This window comes from Nipponia nippon, unplaced genomic scaffold (assembly GCF_047370975.1).
Source record: "Nipponia nippon isolate SJK-2023a ecotype South Korea unplaced genomic scaffold, ASM4737097v1 scaffold_3, whole genome shotgun sequence".
Taxonomy (NCBI): Eukaryota; Metazoa; Chordata; class Aves; order Pelecaniformes; family Threskiornithidae; genus Nipponia; species Nipponia nippon.
The window spans coordinates 68,580,592-68,594,133 of NW_028262347.1; the positions used below are offsets into that span (position 1 = coordinate 68,580,592).

Below are 13,542 nucleotides of genomic sequence, written 5' to 3' on the forward strand. Positions count from 1 at the left end.
GTGATAAAATCTATTAATTTGGTCTTTAGGGTGGAGGTGCACAAGCAAGCTACCAGTGTAGTCTGCAGTGAACATAAAATAACTTACTCTTAGGAACCTACAGGTTAGAGTGTGCTTTGATGCAGTACATCCATGAAGGAGGACCTTAGTGATTCTTAAACAAAATTCACCATGGCTACAGTTTTGGCAGCTAAAATATTATACCAGGGCTGTTTGGAATGAAAGTTTTCAGGTGTTGGCTGCATTAGAAATAGTCTACTCCATAGTAATTTCCTTGTTAAGCCAAACATTTAGTGATTATAGAATACAGGCAGAAGTAAACTATATGATAACCAGAAAAAGCATAGTGAAAATATAATGAAAACCCTGCAGGACCACAAAACAGCAAAAGAAAAGAGAGCACATTTCAAAGAAGTGCTGATGCTGGTCATTCACATTTATGACTAAAACAAGTTTATCTCATATTTTCCCCTGGTGCTTATTTCTTTGAATATAACTGCCTGCTGTAGCAAGGGATAGGGCAGAGGCCAGGGTTAAATAATGACGAGAAGCAAGAAGGGCATTAAGAATAAGTGTATCAGAGAGGCAAAAGAACAACTGCAAAAGTTCTGGGGGGAAAAAAAGGGAGGGTGGGCAAGATCTGATAGTACTGGAGTATAGTCTAATATATAACCAGAGGAAGTTGGGGTTTTTTTAGATACAATACCCTTGCAAATGTTATGCTTTAGACCTGCGGTTCACAGGCTCTGGTCTGCAGACCTCTTGTGGCAAGTTCTCCACAGTCATTCCTGGCTTTCAGTTAGGAGCTTGAGAGTGTGCGATGGCTCTTTAGTAATTTTGAGGATTGACACTAGTCTAAAGGGTTTGGGACTGTTCTTTTACACGGTGATTATTGGGAGACTAAAAAGTGTTGTGAAGGGCTTTGACAAGGTGTGGGGTTTTGCGGGGGGCGGTGATCAGAGGGCAAGGAATAAGGTTACTAAATCTGTTCTGGCAAAAAAAAATAAGAAACCTTCTGGAAAAAAATCAAGAAACCTATGGAGTTTTGTCCTGTTTTTCTCATTCTAGCATTTTATCTGCATATGCATGAAGAAGGTACCTGTAATGGCGCATGGTATTTTTTAGGCAAAATTTGGATCTGACATCCGGTTCTTATCGTCACTAGTTCTGCGTACAAGCTCTGGAGGTTTTAGACAAAAGCACTCCTGACACAACCGATTTGTCTGCGCTGCTTATTTATTTTCTCACAGGACACAGTGGTTAAACCACTTTGTTTTTCATACTTTCTAGAGTGATGTAGAAATGTTTGCCCTAGGATCTGAGCCATAACCTCATAAGGTGGGAGCGGATTGTATAATAGCACCATGACAAAGCAGTTCAGGACTGCAGGATGTTGGAGTGGTTCCCCACAGTAAATGGTTTGGTTTTAAGTCATTGCAACAGCCATATGCTCTAGAAATTTCCATCCTTTTGAAGATTTTTTTTCTTGAGAGGAGCAATAGGAGAGAAACTGACTTCATGTATTTCCAGTTATTTTAAAGATGTGCAATTAGAAGTGCATCAGTTAGTATTCCAGTCCTAAGCAGAAGCTTTTCATTTCCATGTTTGACACAGAGAATCAGAAAAATGTAATTATATTATATATTTGCAACACTGCTTGGAATTTTAATTTTTAGTGGTATCCATCAGGAAATAAACTGCTTTTCTTCTCTCTCTTGATTTTTGCCTAATTCCAATAATATATGTATAAATAAGTTCCTCTAGTGAAATCACAATACTGATTTCGGTGTTTTCTTGCCAAGACTTGTATATCACAAACGTGCACTCTTAGATTAACAGCAGAAGCAGTGTAAGGTCAGGTTGGATTAAAGGGGGACATAGAAAATATCTTTCTAGGTTAACTGATCCTGTATGATCGTCATCATCGGGATGCTGCAGAGATTGTTCTGTGTTAAAATGTTCAAAGGGCTGTAATGGAGCTAAGCAGCTAAACCATATTTAGCAACTAGGAGGAATTTTGGAACTTAACTCCCTCTTCTTTTGGAAACTCCAGCCTTGATAGCTATAAAATTATCTGAAGATGAAAAGCCCAAATAAAAATTGCAGCATATTTTAGATTGGAGTGGACCTCTGCGTCCAACCACTTGCTGAGAGCATTTTTAACTAGAGCAGCTTGCTTAACACCTTCTCCAGTCACATTTTCAGTATCCGCAAGGATGAAGATGCCACAGCCTCTTGGCAGCCTGTTCTGGTGTTTGATCAGCCTTTTTACGAAATGAATTTTCCTGATGTCTAGCAAGAATTTTCTGTGTTCCGACTTACATCCATCGTCTCTTGTCCTCTCCCCTCCAGGAAGAGTGTGGCTTCATCTTCTCTGTTTCCTCCTGTAAAGAAGCCTCCTCTTTTTCAGGCTAAACCAGCCCAGTTCTCTCAACCTCTTCTCATACCTCCTGCCAAGTATTAGTGGGAGGTTATTCTACTTGAAGTTAAGTGACAGCAGTATGCAACCTCTTCAGTTCCACTTCAGAATTTTCTGTGAGGGATACTGTGCTATAAATGTTTAGATCTTTATATTCTTCTCTTCCTCTATTAGTGCTGACATAGGTTTTTTTCATGCAATATCAGAAAACATGCTGCCTCTCTCAAGGAAGAGCTAGTTTTTCTCTCAGAAAAGTTTATGTACTGTACTAATATTCTGCTAAACTTCTGGTTTTTAATAGATTTTTTCCACATACACACTGAAAGTCATGGAAGAAGTTATTATTTATTATCGAAACCAAAAATTTCCAAGGAAATATGAAATCATTTAAAATCAGTAGCTGTCATTGCAAAGAAGAAATTGTTGCCAACCTTAAATATAATAATAAATATGGAGAAAGCGCCTTTACAATAAGCTGGTTGTTTAAGCATTAATGTAGCATGTTTCAAGTAGTGATTTATGAATGATGAGTCAGACTTGCAATTCAAAACTTGTTTGACAAAACAGAGCAAACAATATAAAGATTTTGTATGATTATATTGCTTAAGCTCAATTTACTATTAGCTTTTGTTAAATTAATCCAAAATAAAATCAAATCCAGATTCAAACCCTGGACCTTCTCTATAATGATCTGAGTACAGTCAAGTAGAATCTGCATTCTCTAGCCTTGAGATGCTTATTAAAATTAGAGTTTTCAGTGAGAAACCATGCAGTTATAAAGGGATTGAATCAACAGCTGGCATTTTTACAGTAAGCTTTGAGCTTTCATTTAAGACATTTAATTTTAGTGCATCTCTGATGATTTAATATGTCTAGCTGTACATAATTTACTGTGTATCTAACATAGGTCTGGCTAGCCTTTTTATTTTTTTGGAGTACAAGATTTTCACAAAGCTCAAAATGGGGCCTTTGTCTACTCTATGAGCTGGGAGGAGAAATGCTGTCACTCCATTTTGGGCCTGCTCCAGGTGTGAGGGCCCAATGACAGCGGCACCCAGATAACCTGAAGTGAAGCAGCTGACGCGGGGATGGCAGTTCACTTTGCAAGACCCTAGACCCAGCTGTTTCGTAGTCCCCTCTAGGCTACTCCTAGAGTGTTGTTGCTGCCCGAGGTCTTTGTAAGCCCTGCTGGGGAGGTGGGACGTTTTGCCCAAGTGAATTTCTTTCCTTGTTTGTGTGGGTGTGTTTGTAGGTGCTTGAGGACCTCATTTCAGGATAGTATGTTAAAAGGGCTTCATCTCACTAACACTGTCCTTTGCAGACACAGTCATGTACTATATTTTAATGTTCATTGCAATTGCTTACCTAGAATGGCAATGTTAAGGTAAGGTATTTCATTTATTCTTACACAATTTATTTTATATTTTCTGGTTTTAAAAATTATATATCCTCTGGAACTTGACATTTCCTGAGAAGTTGAAGAAAAGCTAAGAAACTTGTTTCATATTTTGTTAATTCTTTGCTTGGCTGTATGCAGTTTTTAATTTTATAAATCTTTATTATGTCACCTTTTCTTCCCAAAGACTTATTTATTAACTTTTTAATTTCCTCACAGGAAGGGTTTTCTATAATTCACATTTTTCTGACCAGTCTCAGAATTTTCCTACTCTTTGGTGTATCAATCGAAAACTGATTTGCATATTGAAACTGGATGGACTTCCTAAGTAATAACCTATTTTCAGCTTCTTTACTCTTTTTTTTTAAACTGATTTATTTTTTGGTTTTGTTTTTTGTTTTTTTTTTTAACTGACTTAGGGACATCTAACTGATGTTTTCATTGGATTGTTCTCCAAATTGGTGTTTGAACCTTAATCCCAAGGGTCTATAAGAAGAAATTAGTTTCTTTGTACACACATGTACAGCACAAGTTTTAGTAGGTACAAGTCAGATGATGCCACTTAATTGCAAAACTAATTTAGCCTCAAAGTGAAGTGGTTGGAATGCGTCTCCCAATTTTTACCAGTTCTCTACAGTAATACCTACTAATGTTTTATGCATGTGTCTTATTTTTTTCCATGTATGGATTTTGGATATATAGGATAGCATAAATACCCTATTCCCTTTAGTCCCTATGATCACATTAGAAGGTAGACTGAGATTCTTTTTTTTTTTTAATAGACTCAGAACCGTATGAAGCTGATGGCTGACAACTATGAGGATGACCACCTCAAATCCTCATCCCATTCCAACCAAACCAACCACAAGCCCTCCCCTGACCAGGTAATGTGTCTCTCTTTTTCACTTTTAAAGGAATTTTTACTATGGGGGCTGATTATTTTGAGTCGTATGTAATTTTCCCTGACATGCTTGCAGTACCTTGGGACAAAAATAGCATTCCAGAGTGCAGTTATAAACCAGAAATGGATGTTGCTGTTGTGTCGGCTTCATTGAAAACTCCTGAAATGTGAACAAACAGTTCCTGGAACCAAGCTGTTATTAAGTGGGTGCAGAAGAGGGGGCAGACAATGAAAGGGAAGAAAAAAACATTGCTCTCTTAAAATGCAAGACTGGAGTCCTGTCTGGCGTATTCAGATATTAGTAACTCAGGTTTACTGCTTGAGTGTGTGGAGTGTCCAGGACTGTTTCTTGTCTTCGGTAGCAGGAAATCATGCTCCAGGATCAGCTTTCTGATCTATGGATTGCATATGAGCAGTTCCCTTCATTTCCCATGAGGAGATCCTGGCCTCTGTGCCAAATGAGCACAGACTGCTCCCTCACAAACTCAATGGGCCGTGAACTGAAGGGAAATCAATTTGCCATCTCCAAGGCAGTGAGGAGTCTCCTGTGTCATTTACAAAGCACAGCCGTGTGCTTGATAACTATCAGAGAGATTGCCTGTCCCTTGGGTAGCACAGAAAATGCCAACATAATTGCATATCCCATGCTGTACTCTTATCCGTTTCAGTTTAATTAAAATATTAGCGATCCTTAATCACTGCCTTGACAAAGGGAAGGAATGTTTGGCACTCCTCTTTGCCCTCTGGCTTATCTAGAAATTGTTGAGATTTGAAAGAAGGCATCTCAATCTAGACCTTCAAGCACCAACCTAGTGATATGCAGAAATTATGAGTAAGGTACAAGAGGAAAATGGCAAAAAAACAATTACATATTCACCTTGCAGAAATAGATCTTTAAAAATCTCTTTTCATGTCTTTATCAGAAGACAATAAGGGGTATATACAGAGCAGAGAATTTCTTATTTGCAGAGCAACTTCCCTTTGCATCTTGTTTTAATACCCTCCTCCAAATGACAAATGAAGCACTGTAAATTGACTAGCTTGAATTTTCTGCAGTGTTTTTGGAAAATGTTGGTCTTACCTTCTTCGGGAAAGTGCAATTGTTAATACTGCAAATTAAATGGCTTTCCTAATCTTAATTTGGAGGAAATGTTAGAATATCTGTTGTTTCTACACTGCAGGCCTACAGAGAAATGAAGCCATTTCCAGAATGAAACTGTAGTACATGCTTGCGAATGAATGCAGCATAGCATTCACAGATGAAATGAAAAGATAAAATGTAAAGAAAAGATAAAATTTAAACGTTCAAGGAAATTCTTGCGAAGACCTTGCAGGGGAGGGCGATAGGGAGGAGGGGGCAGGAGGAGGTTCTGATTGCACTTTTTCATTTGCGTAGGGGCATTTTAAAAGCTGACAAAGCCTACAGGAGAGCAAAGCAAGCTGTACCTCAGGGTGGCTCAGAATATTGCATAAGGAATTAAACACTTTGTACTACTATTTGTACTTACATATGTGCTTTAAATACTAACCAACTCTTTATTTCATTCCCATGCTGCTCTGGGGCTTTCCTCCTATTGCCACCTCTGCACCGCTAGGATGAGGAGGAGGGTATTTGGGCATAACCAGTCAGATGCTTTTAGTTCAGCCATTTTGTTCAGAACGGTGAGAATCAACTTTTCTTGCCAGTACAAAAGTTTCCGACGGTCACTCTCACATCTCGCTCCCGTGTGCTTTGTGAAACCTGGGTGTGCTCCTTCCCCGCTGCTTGCATAGTCTCTGCATGAGGGTGTTTCACGTGTGTTTATGTGTAGTTTGTGATTTTCTTCTTCTAATCATCATGTCATTGTTTCATGATGTTGTGGGGAGAACTTTCCAGGGCATGTAATTGAGTTTCTATGCAAAGCAAACTCTTAATGCATACGAGAGAACAGGAAATGTCTCTCATATCATTTATCATTGACTTCATGGAGGAAATGTTTTCAGTCGGATTCTTTTTCAAAGCAGTTTGCACTGTAGCCAAATCTATGTATGCTTTTTCGATTCTGGTTAGTAAAGAATTTGCTCAGAGATAATGTTCCTCCTGAAGGCTTTAAGCATGTTGAGATCTGCTGCCGAGATTGCTGCCATGCATGCTGACCTAACTAGTCACAGATATTTATCGGCTCAGAATAGATGAGTCTTGATATGGACTAGGAATATAAATTTTCTGTAAATTTGAAGGCAAAGAGGAATATCCCCTTAACCTTTCCCCTCCCTTCCATCTCCCTCGTTCTCTCAAAACAATGGGGGAGAAATTGTAGCTATTTGTCATTTAAAGTACATTTTGTTTCTCTGTGTCTGCGTCCACAATTTTCTCTTTTCTGCCGTCAAATTGTCTCCATAACAACCCCCATTTCCAGAAGAGAAGGCAGTACACAGGACAGGGCTCTTCTCCTCATGCCTGTTCTCTAGCAAAGAAGAAAACATCCTTCACTGAGCCTTGATAGAGAGCTACAAAAGTTAAATATCTATTATTTGGCTACAGTACATAGGACTAATTTATGCCTTGTAGTATCAGTTTTAAAGCAAAATAAATTTATTTGAAGTACTTAAAGTATGGAGATGCAATGACAATATTATAAAAAATTATATTAATTTTTTTCTTTCTTCACTTATCCTTTTAAGAAAAATTATTTCACATGAGTTTATTTGCAGTTTTTCTCAGAATTTGATTTTTCCATATCGATTATTTGAAAGAAAACTCTTCTCAAAATTTCTGTGGAAATTTTTGATCCTTGCCTTTCTGAAAATTATTACTTTATATTAAATTTGCAAAACATTCATGAAAGAATGAGCTACTGTCTCATCTCTTTGCACTTGCTCAGTTAACTGCAGACTTACATGTCTGTCTGACTGTATAGATCAGATCCCTCTTCTCAAGTCAACCATCTGAAAAATTTAATCCAGCCATGGCAGTATCAAACTTGAATTTCATGCCTTGGGGTTTGAACTGAAAATACCTCTTCAGTGGAAAAATTGATAAAGTGCTTCATTAATTTACACTCACTGTTGATTTCACATTCTTTTTGAATCACGGCTCTTGCAATGGTTGTGTGTTAGTATATGAACTTTTAGAGACAATGCTTGTAAAGATCTGCTGATGCATGGCAATTAAACAGGAAAGATCAGGTAAGTGATGAAAAGGAAGAAGATGCTCACTATGAAGGTAGGAATAATTCTGATTTTCATTCTAGAGCAAACATGGATGTAGTGTAGAAAACACTGATAGAAAGATCTTTCTCTTTTCCTCTCCTATCTGCTGATACACTTATGAATGCAACTGGTTTCTCTTAGTTCACTGAATTAATGGGTGGTTCACATTGAATACAGTATCTCTCTCCACTTTGTCCTTGAGGCATTTTCCTCAGGAAAGCATATTACAGAATATCCTAGTCAAAATAATGAGGCAGCCAGCATCCTTGCCTTACATGCATCTCATCTGAGAAACATGTCAGCCTCAAGATTGTCTTGCATACATCAACAGGGAAAGTATAAGGGTGATTAATGCCTCCCAAGCCAGTTATTCCCAACAAACTACAATTTTTTTACCATGATATTTCATATACATTCAAAAAAAAAGTCTATTCTCTTTCTAAAAGTGAAGATGTTGTAAGTCACAGAGTCCCTAACCTGCGTGTTAAGTTAAATGTATGTATTACAATGATAAAAAAGTGACTAATAGCATAGGACTTGGCAATAACTTTGTTTTTCAAAGTTCCTTTAGGTCTGAGGATGTAATCACCTCTGGTCAATACTGAAGATAAAATGGAGGCCATCAAAATATGTACAATAGCAAGCTACATTATTTTTATGTTTTGGGGTTTAAGGGTTTTCCCCTCCAGCGTTCTGGAATTGACTGAATTTAATATTTAATTATGCCAGTTCTGTACATGACAGCATTATCAGATATAGCTCCCCTGAAATGGAGCACTGTTTCTAAACATATGCACCCTTCCTGTAGTTTCAGAGAACGGTAGTTTACATTTCAGTTTACAGTTCGATGTAAATACCATCTTTCATCCTGAAATAGTCTTTCCTAGCCTTTTTCTCTAGGCTTGTTTCCTTGCTGTCTGAATTTCTTATGACTCCTTTTATTCCCCAGATGGAGCTCTATCCTCCTCTATATCCAAGTGTATTCCAATGTGCTTTCTCAGAGGATGCACCTTTGTCTTTCTCAAATGCTAAAATGGTCTGGCCAATGGCTTAGTTAGTTATTATTCACTTGTATTAAAAATAATATGATTTTACACTTATGATATCTAATACATATGAAAGGACATGTGTGTATGTGTGTGTATATTTTTGTAAATATGTACCGTGTACATGCTATATGGGGGAAAGAAGAAGCAAAGCTTCCATACATAAACTTCCCAAGCTGCTCAGTTCATCTAGTTTTCTTCTGAAGCACAGCCATGCTACCTACCACATGAGAAAGTGTGGGTGTGGTTCAGAAATCTGCTTGTGTCACCTCTGCCCGTCAGAAATGAGGAGGACTGCTTTTGTTGAATGGGTGTAGTGGGCACAGGATGACAAAAAAAACTGCTGGAAGAGTGAAAGACAATCAAATTAAAGGACACAGGGAAAAGCAAGGACAGAAAAAACGTGCTAAGGGCAAGAACAGAGGAAGAGCAAAACTGAAACTCTGAGAACTGAGAGATTTATCCTGGTATATAATTTATACATACTGTATGTGTGTTTTCAAGCATGCATGCTGTTGCAGAGCATTTTTCTTCCCATCTTCCATGGCCCTGGCTTGCAGTAGGAGTTGGAGCCTAGTAGATGCTGTTGCTAGACAAGCTTTTTGAACTCATTCTCTGGAAGCATTTTCTATTAACGGTTGCCAACAAATCCTGAAGTCACGGATGTGCCTGCTAAGGAGCAAAACATTTTGTTTTGCTGTGCTTGAATTCCAGGAACAAAAGCTGAAAATGAATTTTGTGCTTATTAGAGTAACAGTGGAATGGTCAAAGAGCTAGTATTGAACTGGAATACATAAAAATGGGGATTTTTCAAGATTATGAAAATATTGACAAGTTCCTACTACCGTAAAAATATTGCAAGACAAAAAGCCTCTCATTGGTGAAGTTTTTCTTTAATACTTGAGTTTGACAAATTTTAACACAGAAGCAGTAAGTATTGCGAGTTGACAGCTGAAGACACTAGCATAATTTAACACGTCTCTTAAGATTTCAGAGGTGATGTCTGTGGGGGTAAGTCGTAACAGGAGAATATTTGAATAATTTTTAAGAACTGAAAAACAGTCAATTCAGGCAAATTCCATAGACTCCTTGTCAAAAACAGTATAAATTATAATATGCAGCATCACCAGACTACACGTATGCATTGTGTACCAAAGGCTACATTGTTGATGTTGTAATTTGACTTTGCCAAGAGTTTTTCGGCAGACAAGACTCATTTAAACCTAAGAACTGAAATAGAGGGAAAGTTATCAATATGAAGAATGTTTAATGAATTCAGTCTGAATTTTTTAACTATCGTTTTTAATCAAGAGCTCATAATATTCTAAAGAACATCTTTAATGAATATATTGTTTCTGAAAGCAGACTCATTCTAAACAGCCATTTGTGATTATTAAAGGGTAATGTAGCTTGAATGACATTTCCGTATTCTATTTATTAGGACAGAGGTATTAAAAGGATTAAAGTAAGAATGATAGAAACAGCCAAATCTCACAGAGAAGTTGATACTAGTAGACATGCAAAAACCAGCTCAATGCTCAAGGTTGTAAGCCACGTGTTTCTAACTTGTGTCTGCAGAGCAATTTTGTCTCACCCCTAGGAATGCCCAGGATGAGCATTTCCTTTTTGCTTGTTTCGGAGGGGGTGTTTATTTATTTCCGTCTTACAGCTAAAAGGACACTTAGAGGAAAGTGGCAGAAGTAGGCGACAGGCAACAGGTCGTAGTCTGAAGAACTGTGACTACTATGATGGTAGAGTAAGAGGGATAGAAATAATGACATTGAGGAAGATAGGGCAGGACATCTTGGGACGTAGTTTAACCTTTGCCACAGCTGTCAAACCCCATGAACTTCTCATTGAGATCACTACAGAACCAGAAGTGTCTATACTTTGGGAAGTTTGAGAAGAATATTGATTTTTTTTCTGCATTATTTGGTGCTTGGATTAATATACTGATTTCTTTTAGCAAAGTAAATATCTAATTCATGATGAGTTCCATTTTCAAATGATTACACAGGCATTCATTCACTGCATAAATGTGATCTTTCTCTCCATATGAGACCCATTTTATGCTTGCAGCATGTAGAGAGCTGCTGGTCCTACTGTCACACTTCTTTTAGGTTCTCAGTATTGTCACTTATTACACTGTGCCCTCATAAGCCTTTTAAATAAATTTATTTTCAATATGGTCTTTTTAATTGTCAGATCATGCGGAATGGTCAAAAACACCAAGCTTTCGTGCCTGACTCGTATTACAATGTAATTTAGTGGACACAGCACTAGACCACGATTCAGAAGATAAATTCTTTCCTGGCATTGTCTCCAGCCACTCACTTGTTCTCTTTCTCCCTGTCTCAAGTTCTGTAATTGTAAAATAAGCTGAAGTTTTTGTAAAGTGGAAGTTCTGCTTGGGAAAAGTGCTATATAAGTGCGAGGTAATATTATTACACAATATTCTAAAATAGTGTTGTTACAGTGATATGATGTTGATTCTAATACCTCATTTTGAATTTGTTCCCAAAAATTATGTTAGATTTGTATTTGACTCAATTTATTAATACTTCTTATTTTTCCTTCCAAGGTCCTATTCCTTCCCAAAAAAGGGAAAATAACCCATATGTTAAACATTTCAAGGAGCTGCCATTCCAGCATGCTGAACAAAGCTCTTTAGACCGCTGCCTCTTCTTCTTCATTGTCATCTTTTGTCCTTTGAAGGGTCATTCCTTCCCTTCTCTAAAAATCTACAAACTAATTGTGTAGTGTATAATAATCTGTTATAATACATCCGTTGCAGTTCTTCATTCGTATGTGTAAAAACACTGTGAAAGAATGTGTCTTATGATTGCCTTAGAGACATACCCTGTGCAAAATTTGAAGGCAGCTACATGAAATAATCTTACTTTACTTAAACATTATCACTTGGCCTGACTGAGAGATAAAATGCCAGATTTGTTCTGTCATATTGGTGACAGCCAGGGCTTCTCACTCCCACTTTCCAGATGGGCAACCCTTTAGTAAGAACCCTAATGTGGAGCACTCAAATAGGTGACGTAACTAATTAATTGTTATGAGGGCAGCACTTTGAATACAGTTGTCCCGGTTAATCACAGGACCTGCCTTCCATCCCTGCTTTTCTGGAGCCCTGCTTATGTGGGTGTCATCATTAATTATGAAACTGAAAGACTCCTGTGCCATCAAGCTCAGGCAAGGAGACAGAAAGAGTTCATGGACTGACAATTACTGCTCTGAGGAAGTACAATTCAAAATCCTGATTTAGCTGTCGTACAAGTACCTATTCTTTTCAAGCCTTGCCTTTCTTCAGAGAATAACCTTTTCTCCTTTGGCTGTAATAACTCTGAATAATGGAAAGCCTTTTGTAGTGACCTTCTCACTTCAGCATAAGTAACAATTGTGTTATGGTGGAGTGAACAACTTCAGTAATGCTGATATCAAACTTAATGTTTTGTTTTATAATTAATCTTCTACTATTCCAATTTGGAAACCGTGCCTTTCCACCTTCTGTCTTATTCTATATGCATACTGGCATGTAATCTTTTACCCAGTAAGTAAAGAGTACTGTTAGACTGCAATGGGCCAACCTAGAGAAAAATGCTGTCCTTAAAATGATGTTAACTTCTGCTCCTGGTCCTTTCCCTGTTTCTGGGAACAGTTCTTTTGCTAGCTTGTTTTTTTAAAACTCTACTATTTTGCTATCTTAATAACTATTTTATGTTTGAAGCTGTCCAAGAATGTTATATCTACCAGCACAAAAGAACTGATCTTGATACACTGTTCATCTTCTTTCTGATCCCAGAATGATAAGACTAAGATTTCCAGATGGAATTTTGTAATCTGCAGCTCTGGGATGAATTAAGCACTCACAATGGAGGTGTAACTGGGTTGTATCACTGTCTTTCTATTATTCTTACAGATCAAAGAAGTACACAAGTAGATACTTATATTCTAAAACATTCAAAACAGATGGCTGGTTTCTTTTTGTAGAGATTTGTGCTTTTCAGCAAAACAATTGCAGAAAGGCCATCATTCATTTCTACCAAATGAGATTATTCTAGGTCTGTGTCTTATTTTCTTTTTTGATTTGCAGCTGAATATGATCTTCTACTAGTGGCTTGGTCTTTGTAGCAAGTAGGAATTCTGTACTCAAACATTTTTGTTTCTGGCCACTTCCAGGAGAGGTATCACTTACAGATTGTGGGATAGTCTGTACTATCTCCCAGTTACTCTGCCATTTAGATTTCTTCTAGCGCTCGTCCACACCCCAGAATGCAACTATGCAAGGCCAGCAGCTTCTGCAAACTATGAATACACTGTTGGTGACCTAAAGAAGAGTGGAGCTGAGCTCTGGCACTCACAGGCAGGATAGAGACAGAAGTGGAATAGCTGGAGCCAGGCTGGGGTATCACTGCCAGCACCTTTTAGATGTAAGTTAGGAAGAAGGAAACTGGGGGCGGAGGGAGGAAGATGAGCAATATTAGAGTGGAGAAAGAATCAAGCCCAAACCTGCTTTCCAACATATTAACTATGAAAATAAGCTCGATAGAAATATGACTAAAATAAAAACTGATAA

The 13,542-nt window shown here is 37.7% G+C and overlaps 1 protein-coding gene across 11 annotated transcripts in view; it reads left to right on the forward strand.

The window, feature by feature from the left end:
- The window catches only part of ERC1 (ELKS/RAB6-interacting/CAST family member 1), a 309,566-nt gene that overhangs the window by 271,404 nt on the left and 24,620 nt on the right, over positions 1–13,542 (forward strand). For 7 of the 11 annotated variants that reach the window (XM_087766222.1, XM_087766224.1, XM_087766223.1 and 4 more), the window contains one exon: positions 4,598–4,699. In XM_087766222.1, the coding sequence (XP_087622348.1) occupies positions 4,598–4,699 (102 nt within the window). Of the gene's footprint in view, positions 1–4,597; positions 4,700–6,311; positions 6,379–13,542 lie in introns of all 11 variants that reach the window. The other 4 variants (XM_087766230.1, XM_087766229.1, XM_087766231.1 and 1 more) reach the window with 1 other exon arrangement.